At 27.8% G+C, this 19,987-nt stretch overlaps 1 protein-coding gene and 1 pseudogene across 1 annotated transcript in view; one reads left to right on the top strand and one right to left on the bottom strand.

The window, feature by feature from the left end:
• LOC136971333 (HUWE1-associated protein modifying stress responses-like) overlaps window positions 1-2,536 on the bottom strand; it is a 44,590-nt gene extending 42,054 nt beyond the window's left edge. Inside the window, exon 1 of the mRNA XM_067265788.1 lies at window positions 2,177-2,536. Within this exon, the coding sequence (XP_067121889.1) occupies window positions 2,177-2,372 (196 nt within the window). The 5' untranslated portion in view covers window positions 2,373-2,536. The remainder of the gene's footprint in view (window positions 1-2,176) is intronic.
• Window positions 2,537-2,931: 395 nt separating this feature from the next.
• Window positions 2,932-19,987, top strand: part of LOC136971314 (ubiquitin carboxyl-terminal hydrolase 7-like) — a 51,205-nt pseudogene continuing 34,149 nt past the window's right edge.

Here is a 19,987-nt window from a genome sequence, read left to right as displayed (position 1 = left end):
AATTTTCTTATAGTTAAAATACATTACAAACATTAAGGGAAAACAAACTATACGGGCATGAAGAATACGGGAAAAATGAACATTATATATATGAGTCTTTATTTGGGATAGGAGAAAACAACTGATAGATGCTGTAAAACAATTTATATGGAAATGATAGATCAATGTTTCACTGTATATAGATAACATGTGCTTATAATGTGCACATAAAAAGTAATAACAGTTAAAAGAATTTTTTTATGAGATGATACTTTAAGTTTTACTGTTAACACATTTATAATGATGCTTGCCATAACTTGCTTATGATGTGCTGCTGCTGCTGCTAATATTGTTGCCTACTTGTATTAAATATAAAACACCTTTAATACAGTCAATGAGAATAATAGTAATAGATGAAAGTACATATCAATCATGATCAGAAATATTGTTGATAACATATTCAACAGTCGCGTTCCCCATTTCAAATGCAGTATCCCAAATGATGGGCAGAGCTATCATGGAAAGCTATTCTGAACTCTGAGACTAGGGATAAAAATTTTATATGTTTCTAAAATAAAATTACTTTAAACTAGTTTTTACATACATGCATATAAACACATTTATTATTCATTAAGAAAAATATATGTAAAGTTATGCCATTTAGTAGCAAGACCAGTGCTGTATTTTTTATGCTGCTGCCTGCAGTGGCAGTATGATAAAATCACTATAACCAAATGACTTTCCATTAATAGGTTAATTCATATTAATAGTTTTAATAATATTTTACTGTATTTAGAAATATATCATTTAACAAAGTTGAAAATTATTTTTAATAACAGAGTTCATTATTTTTTCTTTTCTCTAAATTTATTGCACAAATTCTGCATTAAATCAATACAAGTATTTTACATTTATTAAATCCCTGATACTATAGTTTTAATTATCTTTATATTATATACACCTATATATCTGTACTTATACTATATTATAATAATACAAGTTTTTAGTTTACATAAGCATTTCTTAATTTTATATATATATATATACATATATACACACACACACACACACAGACAAATACATTAGATATAATACTAAACTAGAGTTTTTCATTTTGAAGTTATATAATTTAAATATTATGTTATAATTTTCAATTTTAAACACAATCAGTGAGGTGGCCTATTTACTTAATTCTGTATATCTATGCCAAATTGAATTATCATATATAATGAAATTGCCATATATCTTAAATAAACAGATTCCTAGATAAGCCTTCACCAGTAAAATTTATTTATTTGTCAAATGTTATCAGCTGTTCTAGTAGAAATTGTCAGGATATGTACAAAATAAATATCAGAATATTCTTTAACAACTTTAAACATTCTTCCTAGTCATGTATGTATTCTTATAATGGCTGCTAAAATATTCAAAAAAATAATTATGTTGGCGAAAGCTTTGTATAATCAAATTAATTGAGAAGATTTTATTTTTTGGGCTGCAATTTGAGAAAATTGTAGACCTATAAATTCCCACCGTCGTCCATCTTTCCTCACTCTCTAGAACAGTCGGATAGACAAAAGATGAGACCAGATACGGAAACCTCGGGGTCAGGAGGCCCCAATTAACTATATACTAACTTCTGATACAAACCAAACATCACGTTATTTAATTCAAAAATTTCCCCCAAAGGCATTAGACTGGCATGACTCTATTGTTAAAGGAAAAGTATGACATACAGGGGCAAGCCACTACTAATTTGAGGTGGAGAGCATATATTTTAAATAAAATAAATTAAAAATTGCAGCCTGGCATCACGACCACATCACAATAAATAACTGCTTGTATTACATCAGCATCTGACTTAACATAGCTATTCTAATAAAAAGTCCCATACCGATTAAAAATGTAAACTTGACCTCCAAATTATATTCAATCGGAATAAGAAGTCAACACAACTTACTTATAAATGCTCAAATTATGAATTCTGAGTATTTACACACCCAAATTTATTTACTGAATGTAAACAATTACTCAATAACCTCACTTCATAGTAAACATTTTTTAAAAATAATTACGAATAAATCCTGTTGATGCTTCACAGCTGAATCTGCGAAGAATCTGATACTTGTCCTTGAGATGTGTAGGCCTAAATATTTTTTCTTATATACGTACAGTACATTTACACATAAATACTTACCTTTATAAAGCTGAGCTATACACGTAGCTGCATTTTGAAATAAAAACCAGAGTTTTTGTGCTAAACAGTCTTTTTCGTTTTCTGTTTGAGATTCTAAATCGGGAGAACCTTCCAGTTCTTCAACACATTGTTGCTCCCAACTTGTTAGGCTTAACCACGGTTCAATTTCGTCTTCATGATCGTGTCCGTCGCTCATATTTTACTTTTTAAAGATACACAGTTAATTAATTAACACAGTTTACTTAATTAACTTTATAATCGACAATTTTTACGGAATTCTTCCACCACACCCCTCTTCCTTCATTTTTGCGTAGATACCGACTCCATCTTTCTAAACAAGTCCGTCTGGCCTTATGGGTAAAATATTTTTCTTTCATGAAAACCGAATCGTAATTATTATTTTTTCCATTATTTATAACGTTTTAATGCATTTATAAAGGCCCTTTATATTATTTAATATTTTCGACGTGGATTTATACGTTTTAAAAATTTACACATTATATTATATATCAATTAATTTTTTTTATTTCTCAGTTTAACTAATTAATATTAAATTATTAATAATACCGAAATTAAAATTAATTAAAAAATATAAATTCTATTTATTATTAAAATTTTCACACTTTTTTTTTTAAAAAAAAATTCAGGGACATCTGACACAATAACTTTTTACCTATTTTACGATATAATAACAAATGTTATATATTTTCGTGTCGATTATAGAGTAGATTGTATTAATTGAGTGTTTTTGGTTAATATTTATTACATTTTTATCGAATATTATTCGATACCATAATGCATCGCACAGGGCAAATACGCCATCTTGTTTATTTGCACGACTTCGGTCTCTACAACGGAAAAGAACGTTCGACATTTGAGAAAATTTTAGTAAGCCTAAGTATTTAGTTTGTAGTAGAAAGAGTGTTTGGTGATTACCCCTTACTGGGGGAGTCGATATCAGCAGACATTGGGCGAATAGCGAGTAAGCATTTCAAAGTGACCGTGTCTGGTAAGAATACGGTGACAGGTTCGTCGGTCAAGGAACGTACGGTCACCCCTAAAACCAAGAAATCGCGTCATTTAAATAATACAAGTGACATAAATACGACTGTTATGAATCATTTAAATCAAACCATGAATGACAGAGACAATCAACAATTAGAATTAGAAGAAATGGATACCAGAGAAGGTAAATTGCCGATAGCTAAGCCTAATACTAGGCTTAACTTCGTATACTTTACGTTCGATTTTGTTTCGGTTTTTTAATCTTTAATTATTTGATTAACGCCAAAACGTAAGAAGTGCCAAGGATGACGACGGCTACGACAACGATGATGACGATTTCCGTGCCAATCATCATCATCATCTTTAAGAAGCCAACGCGTTTATTATTATGATTTGAAGTTTTGATTTTCAGTTTGAATTGATATAGTTGACGTGCACGTAAATAATATAAGTTAATGGTATTAAACATGGTTAAAAATACGTTTATTATATAAATGATCGAATGTGGAAGGAGTAAATTTAGCCATTGTGTGATTCGTTGAAAATCATGAGAGTAGAAAATTTGCTCTTGAAATAAAGATGGAATGAAATTTCAACATCTGCTTGTTGTAAGCTTACAAATTTAGATTTTTATATATAAATACCATAAAAAGTTTTGCATATATTCAATGAGAAATTTAAATGATACTCTCTTGGTTAATGTGTTTCGTTTTATATGTAGTTTTATAAATACTTTATGAATTGGTATTAGAAACTGCTACATTCAAGCTGAATAAATTGGTAATTTTTCAAAATTTGTTATGACTTTCCCACGTTTAAAATACACTTCCTGACTTGTCAGTGTTCGGATTATGCTTTGCTTGTTTTTTGATTGATTTTTTAAAAATTTAATTCAATTAGCTTGCGTTGTGTTATTGAAAACTCGTATATTATTATGTAATTAAAGTATTAGAGTATTTTAAGTGGTGTTAATAAATTGTTTGATCAATATACGAAACAAAACTAAAAACTGCTAAGTTCTTAATAAAACTGCTTTTAAAAGAATTTTGGGATAGATGAAAGTATATTATCAATTAATAAAGTTAATTGCAAGTTTTGTGTTGATATTATGGAAAAGTTTGAGAAATAAACTTGATATAAAGCAGTATATGGGAAATTACTGTTATGAGATATTTTGCAAGAAAACAGTTGAAAAAACTGTTTTCTTGAACAATTGAGCTAATGTTTTTGTATTGATATATGAAAATATAAATCTATATATTGGAAAATTTTGCATTATAATTATTGCATTGTCTTATAGATTGTAGACATGGCTTTTTTATGCTCTGTCTGTATCTCTGAATGCTAAATATATACATATATTTAGCATTTATTAATATGGACAGATCAAAGATCAGATATATATATATATTTTAGAATCTTTATATTTTATATTGTACTTTTTTATAGTAAAAAGTAAAACCTTTTGAAATATAAATATAAGTTGTTATATATTATCATATTACCATAAATCAATCTTCTACCAGTTATTGAATGTCACAGTAATTTTGGCATTTATATACTTTCCATTTAATATCTTATGAATTTTTTGATAATTACAAAATTCACTTATAAAAATTTGCATTATTGATTAATTTTGATTGATGAAATAAAAACATTCCAAGATCTTTAGATATAATTTGCAAAGGCTTCAAAAAAAAGGAAGGGCAATTTTCAGAATTAATTTCAACTGATGAATTAGTCATAACATTTTAGAATTGAAATCAACATAAATAAAAGAAATAGTATAAAATCCAACAAATAATAATTGCTAAAAAAAATATTAACTAATAGTTGTTTGTTGTGAATATGAGAAAGTATATGGAAAGACTGAATTATGTTTATTACACCTTATAAACTATATTTTAAGGTTATTATTAATGTTTATGCTGAATTACTGGATTATAATTAAATCATTTACCTTAGAATTTAAGCTAATAAATATGTCACTTGGAAGAATTAATGAAATTTTTCAGTTAATGAATTTATTAGCTTATTCAATTTACAATAAATTATTTTTTGTTTATTTCAAATAAAAAAAACAACATTGACTTTTAAAAGATGTTTATTTTTAATGGATATAAAATATATTGGATTATTAACTTACCAAATTATATTATAATGATTCCTCAGATATATATAATTTAAATGATAAAAATATAAGCATAGGCAAATTAAGTAAAATTGAAATAAATGAATTCTAAAATTTAAAGTTATTAATTTATTTTTATTTAATAAACAATGAAGATTAATATGTAATTTTATATTCTGTGCATTTATTTAATTTTAAAAGAATAAATTTTAGTGATTACAGTGCACTTACATTAATTGCAATAAAATTCTTGACATTTTTTTAGAATATGCATTTTTTTTTTGCTCAGTTGTTTAGTATTTTATTTTGCTCGAGAGAAATAACCTTATTTGTTTAATACTATAAATTTGCATTTTCTTAATCACTGTGCAATAAGTTTATTGCTTAATTAAAATATAAAATATTGCAAGTATTATTTTTTATTTTTCTTCTGTCCAAATTATCATAATGCATTAGTGAGAAGTTCAGTAAATTATTATAAAGATTTATAAAACTTAAAATTACATAAAATGAATACAAAAGCTCTTTGTTTCTCAGATATAACTCAGTAATATGATTATGTATAATCAATGAATTTGAGAAATATTTTCTTAGTTTGAAAGCTTTTGTTGTAACAGGAATCATTAATTAGAAATTATTATATGTATTTGGAATTTTATAAATTTCAGTTTTAGAATGCCTCTTTATATGATATAGGATAATATAAAACAATTAGTGAACTTAGGTTGAATTATATTTCTATAAATTTGTATTGACAGTTCTTATCAAGTAATTACTTATCATAACATTATTTTATTGCATAATTTATATAATATCTATATAAGGAAATTTATTTATGATGAAACTTTTGAGTTTTAACCATGTAATGATGATGATATCTTTTCTGATAAAGTGATCATAGTGTATTATACAATAGAATAATTATTCTAAAATAAGACTGTCTCAATTTCTATTTTTAAACTTATTTAGGAAGGTTATGATACTGAAATTAATAAATTCCAATACCCTAAAAAATACAATAAATTTAAAAAAAAATTATTTGGATTAAAGGAAAAAGTATTTGAACATGTCCATGTCTTTATCTATCTATAGACCTTTTTCTTTCTAGTTTTGATGTTTTGAAGATGCTTCAATTTAGTTTTATTTAACTGTATGAAATTGAAAGTTTATCATCAAAACAAAATTTTATCATCTTATTTAAAATATGTGGAAGAAACTAAATACATCTTTACATTTCTATTATGTCCAATCACCAAAAACAAACAGTTTTCCTTTAGAGAGACATGTTTAGTTTCTTCCATGTAGGCCTATTTTTAATGTGTAAAATACTGTCAACCATTTTATCATTATAGTTTAATATCCTTTTTCATATAGGATTGTCTTCATTTGAGTGTCCCCCAAGAGACAACTCAAAGTGGTGTTTTAAGTAAAAAGACTAGCAAAACAAATAATTTTTGTGACAAACTCATAGTATTGCAAACTTATAAATAGTATAAAAGGACTACTCACAGTGTGACATTTTAATGTTTTAATATTTGTTTTTATTATTTAAAAAATACCTTTTTAATTGTGCATTTTTGTTTTGAGTTATAGTAATTGGTTGTTAATTAGATTCAATTCATGTATCTAAAGAACAGAAATAAATTCTAAAATGATTTTTGCCTATTGAAGATTGAAATACCTCATAATGAATGTTAAACTGCTCTACACTTTTATTGTTACAGGATGCTACAAATGAACAAACTTCACTTATATTGTGATGACTTTACACCCATTAACCAATAATATATATTAGTCTCCCTCTAAAGGCTTGGTAGGGGTCAACTTTGTGTCATTTTATTCCAGAAATATGAAGGGAGAGGTGCAAGAATAGAAGAAAAAATGTTTTTCGAAATTCTGAGTACATTTTCTGAAAGAATATTGCAATTTCTATTTTCTTTATTATGTTGAAAGAAATGAAGAAAATTATTCAAAATCAAACTTTACCAAGTTTCATTTTTAATATTATTATGTTATACTCTGAATATCTGTAAAATATATGTATTGTGACATAATTTATATAGTTTTCTGTTATAATCTAAAAGAATATATAATATTTGGAACATATTAATTATGCATTTTGTAATTTTTTTGACAATTTGTGATTGAATTGGTTTCATCTGTCAGTTACATTTATAAATTCCTTGCAGTAGTTAAGTGTTTTTGGATGGAAATAGATAGAAACTTGTATCAGGTTTCTGGGTGGCTTTAGAATTACAGTTTGAAGTACAAATAGAAAGCTTTGCAACTTGTAATAGAAAACTTTGTTACAAGTTGTTATAAAATTTGTTGCAAAAACTTCATAAATATAAAATAATTTAAGAATCATTATTATTTAAAAGGCTTGTTTATATAAGTGATTAATTACAGCTTTATTATTATTATTTTTGCTTTGAAAACACAGTAAATTGATTAATTGAAAAACATTGATCTGTAAAGAAATATCAAAACCATATATAAATGTGTAGATCTGGATCCAGACAATTCAAGTAAGATAGTTGGTTTAAAACACCAGAGGGAAGTGAAAAATCAAATATCCAGACTATCGATTACTTACCGTTTCTCTTAAACTATTGTATCAATTATAAATTTAATATTTATGTTTATAATCCAAATAACTGTAGATAATTTTCAAATTAATTGAGTTTCTTTTTGGAATTTTTAATATAACATTAATTTTTTTTTCTCATTTGTGCACAAGGATCAGTCATCTTGTTCTGAATACCATTCAAAATTGGTTGTAATTTATATAATTAAAGTTATTCTATGGCATTATTTAAAAATTAGTTGAAAAATTTAATAAGTAAATAAATTTAATTACTGTTAGTATATATAATTTGAAGAGAGTATTTAAGTAATTTTTATAGCTTTTTGTTGACATTTTTGAATTTATCAGATCATTCATTGATTTTTATCATTAAATAATTTTAAATATTTTGTTTAGCACAAACCATCACAACAGGCATTACAATATTTTTTAGAACTTTAAAATTAATATGTAATCATCAAAAGCATTGTGATTTAAATAATAATAATAATTTGTATATACATCTGTTTTACAAGATAGACTGTTTTAGAATAACTCAACCTTTTCATAATTGATTAATCTAAAATCTAAATGATCAACCATGATGATGTATATTCTACATCTGAATTAAGTATTACAATTTCATTGAAATCATTATTTCTACTTTTAGTATATGCATTACTAGAATTTTAATTTATATTTAACAAATGAATCATTTAAATTAGTTATTTTATGTTTTATATTTATTAAAAATTAATAATTTAAATTTGCTCCGTTTTCTTTCTGGATGCTTTTAATAAGATATGGTTAATGACTATTTTTCAATGTTAAGTTAAGCTTAATCCTGTATAAACTTCTGCTTGTTAGGTAATTTTATTTTGAAATTAAGTCTTAGTGGTGATATAATGTTTTGTTACGCACAAAATTTTGTAGTAATTGATCAATAAATATACAATCTATATTCAGTACCATATTTTTTAAAAAGATATCATTTGCCAAACAAAATACAGCGGAACCTCTATATTCGTCATTAATCTGTTCCTAAGGATCTAACAAATATGGAAAATGACGAATATAGAAACAATTTTTCTCATAACAAATAACTTAATCTGTTTCCATCCTAAAAAAGATACAAGAATAAAAATTTTGTTGTTTGTAAAACTTTATATAAGATATTATATACATTCAACTCTCCTTAAAACAACACCAATAAAGCAAGTTTTGCTGTTGCCCTGGCAAAACATCATTGTCTCAATATTAATTTTCAAATAATAAAGCAAACAAAAATTTTGTCAGAATTCATAAAATCATACTAAACTACCTTTACAACTTCCAAGAAATAATCCTATTTCCAATAATGATTGTTTTTTACACTTTTCAATATCTTTATTGTAGGGTAGATGTACCAGTTTTGGCCAGTGTACCAGTTCTGGCCAGAAAACAAATTTAACTTAAAAATATAATCACAAATGAAACAAACTTTTATTGTTAACTGTGTGAACAGTTAACAATAAAAGTTTGTTTCATTTGTGATTATACGATTCTATTTTTTAAATAAGGTCCGTTTTTTAATAAGAAGAAAAATACTGTAAATATTGTTAAAATATATTTTTTTCCATATTCTACATACTTTTATCTACTTTTCTACATAATTTCCATTTTGTTTAAACATTTGTCATACCGCTCAACAATTTTTTGAATTCCGACTTCAAAGAAATCTGCAGCCTGTCAAGAAGCCCAATCCACGACTGCAGTTTTCACTTCTTCTTCGTTGTTGAAATGTTGATCACCATGGAACTCCTTTAAGTATCGAAACAAGTGAAAATCACTGGATGCAAGGTCTGGACTGTGTGGATGATCGTATCGAGTCAAAACGATAAAGCACTGTTTAATCTTTTTGTTTTGTGATCGTCAGAAAGCAGTCTTGGAACGCGCCGACAAAACAATTTTCGATAATTCAGTTTCTCCGAAACAATGGTATACAAAACTGAACTTGAAATCTGTGGAAATTCAATTGATAACATTGAAATCGTGAATCGTTGGTCCTCTCGAATTTTGTTATCCACATTACGAATCAAATCTTCAGAAATCAGAGAAGGTCGGCCAGGGCGTGACTCATCATGCACATTAACTCGCTCATCCTTGAACATTCTTACTCCTTTTCCAACTTTACTGTCACTCATAGCATTATCACCGTAAACTTCACAAATCTGATGGTGAATTTCTGCTGCTGCCAAGTTTCTTGCATTCAAGAATCGAATAACAGATCTTATCTCACAGTCAGCAGGAGACTCAATTTTCTTAAACATTTTAAACTGATACAGCTCAGCATACAGACAGACAATATGGCTGCAAATGGCGTCAAAACGTGCGCCAAGCTTGCTCGGAGCAGAAGCGTATGCATACTGCCATGATTTTGCATTATTCTCACTTTCATTCACAAACGGACCTTATTTTAAAAATAGCCCTTGTATTTTTAAGTTAAATTTGTTTTCTGGCCAGAATTGGTACACTGGCCAAAACTGGTACATCTACCCTACTGAATAAATACAGTGTAGTGATAGAAGGGGAAGAAGAGTAATGTTATTATTGTTTAGAAGACATACCATCAATTAAAACATTAGATAATTCCAATTATGATCTCGGCATATTTCCAACCTCTCTACTTTGTTCATTTTCAGACTTTGCAATAATTTTTTTATCTCTGTTGTTGTTCTAAACACTTTCCTTTTTGCCTGTTTTCTTCAATGCACTTTGTTGGAGTAATTTGAACTTGAGTTTTTGAAAATACAGTAGAGAGTCATTTATCCGAATCAATTGGGGACTGGGGTTGTTCAGATAACCGATTATGTACGAAAAATATATTAACCTGTCCGATGTTGAAGTTTTTCTCCATTGCATGTCGTTTCGTGTCGAATTTTCATCGATTTTAAGCCTAACGAAAATTTTTATAATAATAATCGAGGCTATTGTATCGTTAAAAATTATTTCTTTATTTTGTACAAACAAAATAAATATATTGAAAAATATAAAAATTATACTTTAGAAGTAAATCTAGTATCAAAAAAGTTTTATTCAGCATGACACAGTCCAACTGGAAAACGTTCAGATAACTGACATTTTGGATAAACGACTCTACTGTAATCAATGCGAGAAACCAAAAAAACATACAGTGACCGCACAATGCAGACTGATTAAATACAGCTAGCTCACAGTGTTGCCAACTCAAAATTCAAATTTATAGCTAGATATTTTAATAAAAATATTCATTCCATATATTGTTTCCATTAAAATTGTTTAATTTTTTATATCTAGATAGCATTATAAAAATAGCTAGGCCATTATAATTTAGGTAATTTGCATAGCTAGATTGTTCATAAATCCACTAAATCTACCAAAAAATTAGCTAAATTGGTAACATGGCTAGTTGATCAGCAAGAGTGTGCAATTGTGGTCCCACTGCCGGTGTTGGGAATGATGATGAATATATTTATCTGCTATTTTTCATTACAGACTATTAGTGAGAGGTAACATGAAAATTATATATATTACAGTTAGTTTAGCTACCTATGTTTTGCTTTTTATTCCTGTTATCCTAAGATTTATGGATTCATTTGTTAAAATTGTTAGCTAATTTGCACAATAAAATTTGTATATTGAAATACATTTTACAAATACCAATGGTCTTAATAAGTATAGTTAATATTCATTATTAAGAATTGTTTGTGAATATAAGTATAAATCCAATTAACTCAAATTATCTGAACTGGACAGTCTTTTTTCCACACAAAGGAAGTTTGTGATGGATATCTCAGCAATGGGAATGGTAGATGGGCACTCCTATGTCACAACACCTATAAACAAAGGGTAGGTAAACAAAGAAGTCTTGCTCTTAGAAGTTTGTAGAAAAATTAAGAGGCATACAACACACAAAGAAAGCAAGGATGTAAATGGACAGACCATACTAGCTAGATAGCATTTTGGCAGAAGGCCTTTTGCAGAATGATTTATGAGAACACTGTGATGGCACAGGTCAAAGGAGTAGTAAAGCTTACCTTGAAAAAATTACACTGGGGTGTTATATACTTCTTGTGTGCTGTTTGTAGATATTGTGGCAGTTGCTTTTTGGAATTTACCATATAACTTCATTATCTAAAAAGAAGCATTAATGTGCTTATATAGCAATCAAAACTAGAGATCAATTGTGGAATATTGCCTTTCCATTTGGTCCATTGGTGCCCCTCTTTACTTGCTAAAGTATTGAGAGAACTTGATAAACTTTACATAAGTTTAGTGACCTACTACAAACCAATAACCTAAATATCATTAGAGTAAGGCTAGAATGTCCAGATTTCTTCAAAGGAATAAATATATTTTGATTGAATTCTCTTTTTAAATATTTTAATAGTAATTCCACAATTTTGATTAAATCTAAGAATTCCCTGAAGAAACACTATTTGTGTGTGTACATGTGTACTCCTCATTTTTGTTTGTCATTGTCACACACACCTTATTTTTATCAAATAGCTGATAATGTGGGCCTAATGGAATGTCTATTCCATGAAAAATTTGCTCATTATAAGTGGGCATGTCCATATTTCTTACATAACTCTTAAATTCTTTTTTACTTCTTAATTATTATTATTCTTTTTAATATTTTTACTATTTTCTCTTTTATTTCTGCATTTTTGCTTGTTACAATTACATCTTTAGCATACTGCTGAATATGTTTTTTAATCTATGATTTTTGTTTTTTTAATGAATGTATATTAATACTAAGCCAAACGTTTGCCATAATTAATTGGACTATTATTATGCTCTAATTAATAACTAATTATTAATTATAGCATAATAATAGTTGGATTAATTATGGAGATCGTTTGACTTAGTATCAATACATCGGACTTTGGGATGTTGATATACATGAATGTATATTATCTGTATGTTTTTTTATACATATTTCTCTGCTATATATATTTTTTATGTATTGTGTTTTTCCATTGTCTTTTTGTAATTTTTAAACTACTTCTGGACTTTTTACGTGCTTGGGGTGGAAATCAACTGCCTTATGGCATTTCCAAAATTCAATGTATAATAAATAAATAAATAGTTTAGAGAAAGAAGAAAGTGGCATTTCTTTAGCCAGAAGTATAATGCACTAAATGTGTATGATCACTTGGAAGCAGAACCTGATTGATTCAGACTAAATTCTGACATTGCATTAGAGAACTTCACATTGAAGAAGAGCCATTGTCCTGTGTAGGGATTGCAATCCAGCAGTGTTTTCAATCCAGCTGGATTTTTGCTGGACCAACATCATTCCAGCTGCACCAAAAACACATCTGCGCTGGATCCAGCGCAGATGTGTTTTTGGTGCAATAAAGTGTTACCTATCTATCTATCCAGCAATTTATGTTTTTTTTAAAGAAATAAAAGTTTCTTAAGTATTTATAAAAAAATGTTTTATTATTTTGACTGGTCACTATAAATCAATAAAACTTCTTACACATTTAGGTAGTAAACTTAACTTTGGTTTGGTTTAACACTTGAGATAGAGATAATTAACTTTAAATGTTAAAGATTACATTATAATTACAATCTAACTAAAGTTAAATAATAGCAAAGGTAATTCTACTAATTAATTTATATTAATATAGTATAATAATGTAAGGACAGATAATCAGTGGCTAAGTGGCTATCAGTCTTACCACTTTTCTTATATAGGCTCTACATATCAGTCTGTAGTTATTTATAACTAATTTAATTATTCGTGTTAGTAAAGTAGTGAATAAGTAATCAGTAGTAGTCTAGTAGTTAGTTATTATCATCACAATCATGAATCACATACATTCATATCATCATATATCTAAGATACTGATACTCATTAATTTAATTAACTATTTAACTAACAAGGTAGCCTCAGTTTCTCACTAATTTTCACAATAAAATTGCCTAGCCTAGCCCACTAACCACTTATAGAATAAATGTTAAAACCTCTTAATAGAATTAGAGTAGAAGTTATAAAATATTAGTCCTGTCTTGAATAAAGTATTTTAAAGGATTAAATAAAATTAAATCAATCACTTCTGTTTTTTTTTTTTTTTTTTTGACTGTTTTGGAAGTAGGATCTCAAGAAACAAATGGTATTGATGGTGTTGTCTCCCAACCTACTTCTTAATGAACTGCATATATATCCCGCTGCGGAGAAGGACCTTTCTGCCTCTACATTAGTTGATTTCAGGGTCATCATATAATCATAAATCATTCCGTCATGTGATTCATTGACGTCGCAACCGATCGTAAATTAGAATTATGCACTGGGACTAGGAGAGAAGTTACTTATTTTATTTAGCGAGAGCAGAAAGTCAACTGGCAATTAGATCAGCAGAGGCAAAAGGGCGGGCGGTGTAGCACATGCCACACTGAACGGCAATGTCGCTCTCACTGCTGAGTGATAGCGCACATAGCAAAGCGGCAACACCGACAACGTAGACTTTTGTGCCATTATTTAGAAAGTTAATTGAGTATTTGCGGATCCGCAGCACTGGATCCAGCAGGCCAAAGAATGCGCTGGATCCAGCTGGATTGCTGGATGATGGATCCAGCAATTGCAATCCCTAGTCCTGTGACAACATGGCTGCCTGTGAATTCAAGGAAATGTTCAAGAAGCTCATCAAAAGCAAGAAATGTTCCAAAAAAGTCTGCGATCTGCAATGTAGATGAAACAGAGATAAACTGGAAGATGCTGTGGCTCTTGGCTTTAAAGTTAGCAAAAAGCAAATCCTGCATGGTTTACATGAATGCCAGTTGTAATTGTGTTGTCATTGCTGGTGATTGGAAAATTTTAAAAATTTTATTGTTTCAAAAATGTTGCTTTGTATCTTACCATTTATAAGGCACAAAAAATGTATGGATAATCTCTGATTTTATTTATTTTTTGAATTGTCTGTTGAAGACTGTATATTGAGCATTAAAAGACATCATGACACAAAGGAAACAGGATAAAGCACTGTTCCTACTGTTTGACAATGCTCCATGCCATTTATCTTCTGGTATCCTTTCAATCTCTTAAGAGAATAATAGTTTTTTTTATATCAAGAATTTTTTCTTTGCTTTTCTGGTATTGGTTTTAATTTTATATGATAAAATAAAAGCATATAGGTCAAATATGAAAACAGTATACAAAATATCCTAAGAGTATTAAAGATAGAAAAAGCTGCCAGAACGTATAAATACGTTTGACCGCAAACCCCCCAATGTATACATATGTTTCTTTGTTTATCATTGTTTTAAACTTGTTTTCTCATATTTCTTAAAGACATAGATCTCGGTACTAGACATTATATTACCTAACCATCTATTGACAAGATTTAAAATATTTTCAGTTTACCAATTTTTATCAAATTTTTTTTTTGTAACAAATAGTTTTATTATTAGTTTTTTTCATCTGAGTTATTACTGCTATTATTAAATAATTTAATGTTTGGTTCTTTTAAAATATAAATACAAATAAGCAAGAACATCACAATTATTGCATTTTTTTATGGACTGCTAATTTGCATATTTACTGGTATATAAAAGATCCAAAAACTAAAATTCTGTTGCACACACTGTTTTATACCATCTGAGAAAGATTTATGACAATCAATAGAATGAAAATAAGCCATTGCTGAAACAAATCAAATGCAGATTTTTCAAATGTGCAATTGTAAAGAGATGTAACAAATGCAAAAATCAAATTAAATTATCTACAATAAAACCTATATTAACAAATCCTTACTTATTATATATCAACTTAAAAGAGAAAATGATCTTTAAGACTAAAATAAAAACTGTGATGTTATTTGTTTTCAAATGAGTGCAATTTTTATAAAAGATCAGAAAAGATCAGTCCACAGAACCACAATATGTAAAATACTATTAACACATTTAGAATGCATGTTATTTCAAAAAGTGTCTTTAAATGAAAGACGAGTTTAATTAAGAAAACTGATGATGAAAGTATCACTGATAAAATGTTTGTATGGTTTCCATTGATTGAAGCATTAGTCATAGTGACTTTAACCATCACAGATGCATTAAATGTTTGTTTATCAGCCATGTCACAGAAGCATGTTTATTGCAGATTGATTAATGTCTTAGGATGTATTTTTTCACAAAATCAAAGAAACAAATCCTTGCCAAATGCACACACTATACAGTGGACGTGCTACAGATGGTATATTTTTCAAAAGACCATCTGTAGCAAGTCTACCATATGGTGTTTGGTCAGGTACTGTCATAGAGAAAAATTACATAATTTCTGTGAAAATTGGGTTATTTATTAATCCTAATGGTTTTGTTAAATATGCCATTAAGTTTTGTGAAAAGAAAAAAGTGACAGTTTATTTCTTATATTGTATATATTGAAGTGGATATATGAATGCAACCAATTCTTGGCTATTAGCACGAGAGATGCAACAGTTGTCTACACTTCTTTCTTTCAGAATCATTTCTAGATGTGTGTTTAATAAGAGATAAAAATATCTAGAGAGAGAGAAGTCAGAACTCCTCACTGTCTAGAGCTGAAAGATCAAATTGGTACTCTAGATCAGTGTTCTGCAACCGGTGTGCCGTCACATGGTGAAAGGTGTGACATGAACTATTACATATTCTGTTAATTTCAAGTTTTATTTATATATTTTTATCACAGTTTTTGTGTTTCTTATGCTTGTATTTTATTGTCTGCCACAGCACTGATAAAATAAGTTGATGATTGTTTATTCTTTATTATTTTCTTTATTCTTTATAAGCCATGCATTTTTATGTATTCTAAGAAATTATATGTAAAATAAATTTGCTCACAGATGTTTACGTCTGTTTAATAATAACAATAATTAGGTTAGTAGCATTACGTAATTCTATCGATAGTATCATATCATATGTTTTTGATGGGAATAACATTTTGGTGTGCTGTGTTGAATCGTGGGTGTGCTGCAAGCAGAAAAAGATTGCGGAACACTGCTCTAGATGAGTGATCTAGCCCAGTGTTTCTCAAACTTTTTGGACCGCGACCCCCCTTATGCACTAAAAAATTTCAAAGGACCCCCGAAGAATAAGTGTGTGTCAAAAAACATCCCGGAGGGAGGGGGTTAGGCTCGTATTTAAATATTTATATTATTTTTATTATTTATGTGTGCAATTTATTTAAGTAAAAATTATTTTATATATTTTTTATTTCTATTATTTCTAAACATGAATCCATAGTAAATTTATAAAATATTTGAAAAAATTGATCTGGCATCAATTTTTCAGCGACCCCCAAATATTTTTCACGACCCCCACTTTGAGAATCACTGATCTAGCCAATCCTCTCAACAATTCTACAAATCGTCATTAGAAACACAATGAGTAATCATTTAGATGAATATCGAAGAACTTAATCATTGACTACTGAACTATCGCACTAATAAATTGATGAATAATCTGTCTTGATGCTTTTATTGAAAAATTACAAATGTTTGATGTATTTATAAATAAATGGTTTGTAGATTAACAGAAAAAAACATTTGTACTTGACATCACATCCAAAATTATTAGAAAGAAATGCTAAATTCAGGAACCAAAAGCCTTTGTTTTTGGTTCTTGAATATAGCATTTTTTTCCCTAATAATTTTAAATAGTTTTTGTTGTCCAATAATAGTATTAAAAAAATTTAATTTTAATAAATTTTAAATGTTAATATTCAAATTTTTGTCTTTTATTACCAGTAATAAAACTATTAAACATTTCTTATATTTCATACATTTTTTAATATTTTGTATAATTAACGAAAGCATTATAATAGGCATATTTCTATTCTTTTTTTTTTATTTTAATATATTATATATTTATACATTTGAAACTGATATTTAATCTTAATTATTTGGTGCAACAAAGCATGAACTTGACAAGATTGGGTTCTACTTTTCTGATACACTATTGTCATAAAAAGGGGCACCCAATCCAATTCTTACATTTGGTGATTATCTAAAGTGGCAAAAATGCCTTTAGTTGAGCAACATCATAGGTGCAGAATATTTTCAGGGACTGAAAATGTCCCTGAAAATTATTGCACACTAGCACACAAATCAATTAATAATTATTACGACATAGTTTGGAAAATTCAAATTAAATCATACAAATAATTTAATAGGCCTCCTGTATAATTTGCTGCATAACACTAGATCAGTAGTGTAAATTTTTAAAAATTATATTAAAAAAAAAATGCATAAGCAAGCATAATCATCATAGAGTAGCATATACAGTCATAAACTTCATATAATGCATTGATTGATTAATAGAAAAGAAAAATGAAGAAATTTGATGCTATGAATGACTGTTTTTAGAATAGGCTGCTAATTAACAGAATTTTTGACATCCAAAAAGCAAGATTTCTTTACTCTGATTGCATTGTATACATTTTTCCTGAAAAATTATTTTAGAAAGGTTTCAACTTTTTGCAGAAAATAAATTTTTTTAGAGCTGTTGACTGACTTTATTATTTAAAAAAAAACACTACCATATTTTTATGATGATTTAGAATATATTTTGATGCTCATACTTTATTTTATAATAAATTTATGAAAAAATTTGAAAAATAAAGGGAAGTAATATAATATTAATAGGATGATAAAACTGTTATTTAGCTATTTAACTCAAGACAATTCAGAAAAGTTTTTAAACACTTAATTTGAAAGTTTCCATGTAGAGAATGAGTGACTATTTCATTTTAATTCAAGCCAGCATGAAATTTTATACATTAGTGTCGAAAAGAGTTTTAAAATAAAATTTTCAGTTGTTTTTAAGCTCTGTTTCAGCATTTGTCAAAATCAAAATCTTGAGTTTGGTAAGGGAGACCAACTGACCCATTCTACTGCAAGCACATAATTATGTAGGTAGGCCACAATGTAATGAGTGACTGCATCAATCATAAACAAAGTAAATGATGTTCCAATAAATATATCCTCTGCGGAAATAATATCAAATGATTAGATGAAATAATCTCGATAAATGCTTAGTACTGACACGTCATTTCATTAGAGATATAAGTATATATTTTTGTGTGTATATAACCTTACTCTTGTATGAGTCTAATGCATTCCTAAAAATATTTTGATGTCAAAAAATATTTTCCATTATTTATGGGGAAAATTCTAACTTGTTCCTGATCTATTCAATTAAACATCCCTAAAAATAACAATACATTTTTAGAAAATAGTGTAATTTATAGATTTAAAAAATGCAGTTGTACTTCAACTTCTTTTTAAGTAGGAGAGACAGATAGAACTCAAGTAAGTACATTTCAAAGAACATATTAGAGCAATAAAATATGGTTATAATAATTCAGAAGTTGCCCTACATTGTAATTGTAAAAAATGTAAAATTAACAAAAAAAAAGAAAGTATAAAAATCCTCAAAAAGGAAAAAAATACAATAAAAAGAAAAATATTAAAACATCTAGAAATTTTAAAAATCCCCACTAAAAATAGAATTAGGAGTCACAGTAGTGACTCCCAGTCAAGTAAAGCCGTCACTGACTGATTACATATATGGGAATCAGAGTTACCAATTTTCAGGGGTCAATTTCTCCACTCCCCAAACACCTACAGTAATTCCAAGTATCTCGTTTGAAAGAAACTTGTTTTCTTAGGTAGTTGCAAAATTTCAAGATTTTCTATAAAGCAATTGCTTAACTATAAGCAATTGAAACGTGCAAAAATCGTCAAAAAAATGCTGTATTTTCTTCTCCTTTTTTTTCATATGGCACTGCAATTTCTCATAGAGAAAAAACTACTGGGTCTGGAAACTCAAATTTTAAACTTAAGCCTTTTCTTGTTATCAGTGAGGTGCTCACAAAACTTCCAAGTTGATAGATCAAACTTCACAAGGGTTTCCCATAGATCTAGTTCAGTTTTAAAGCTTAATTTTATGCTTATAAGAATAAAATTGCATGGAAACAAATGAATTTTATTCAAAATGTCACTCAGAATTTGCACAAAAGCTCAAATTTGCACAAAAGCTCAAATTTGCACAAATTAATACTTTTTATATGGATTAATATAAGTCAAGGATTTAAACTGGACAAAAT

This window comes from Centruroides vittatus, unplaced genomic scaffold (genome assembly GCF_030686945.1).
Source record: "Centruroides vittatus isolate TY-2023 unplaced genomic scaffold, ASM3068694v2 contig_2460, whole genome shotgun sequence".
Classification (NCBI taxonomy): domain Eukaryota; kingdom Metazoa; phylum Arthropoda; class Arachnida; order Scorpiones; family Buthidae; genus Centruroides; species Centruroides vittatus.
The sequence above is the reverse complement of the archived record's forward strand: the minus strand, read 5'-3'. Positions and strand labels throughout refer to the sequence as shown.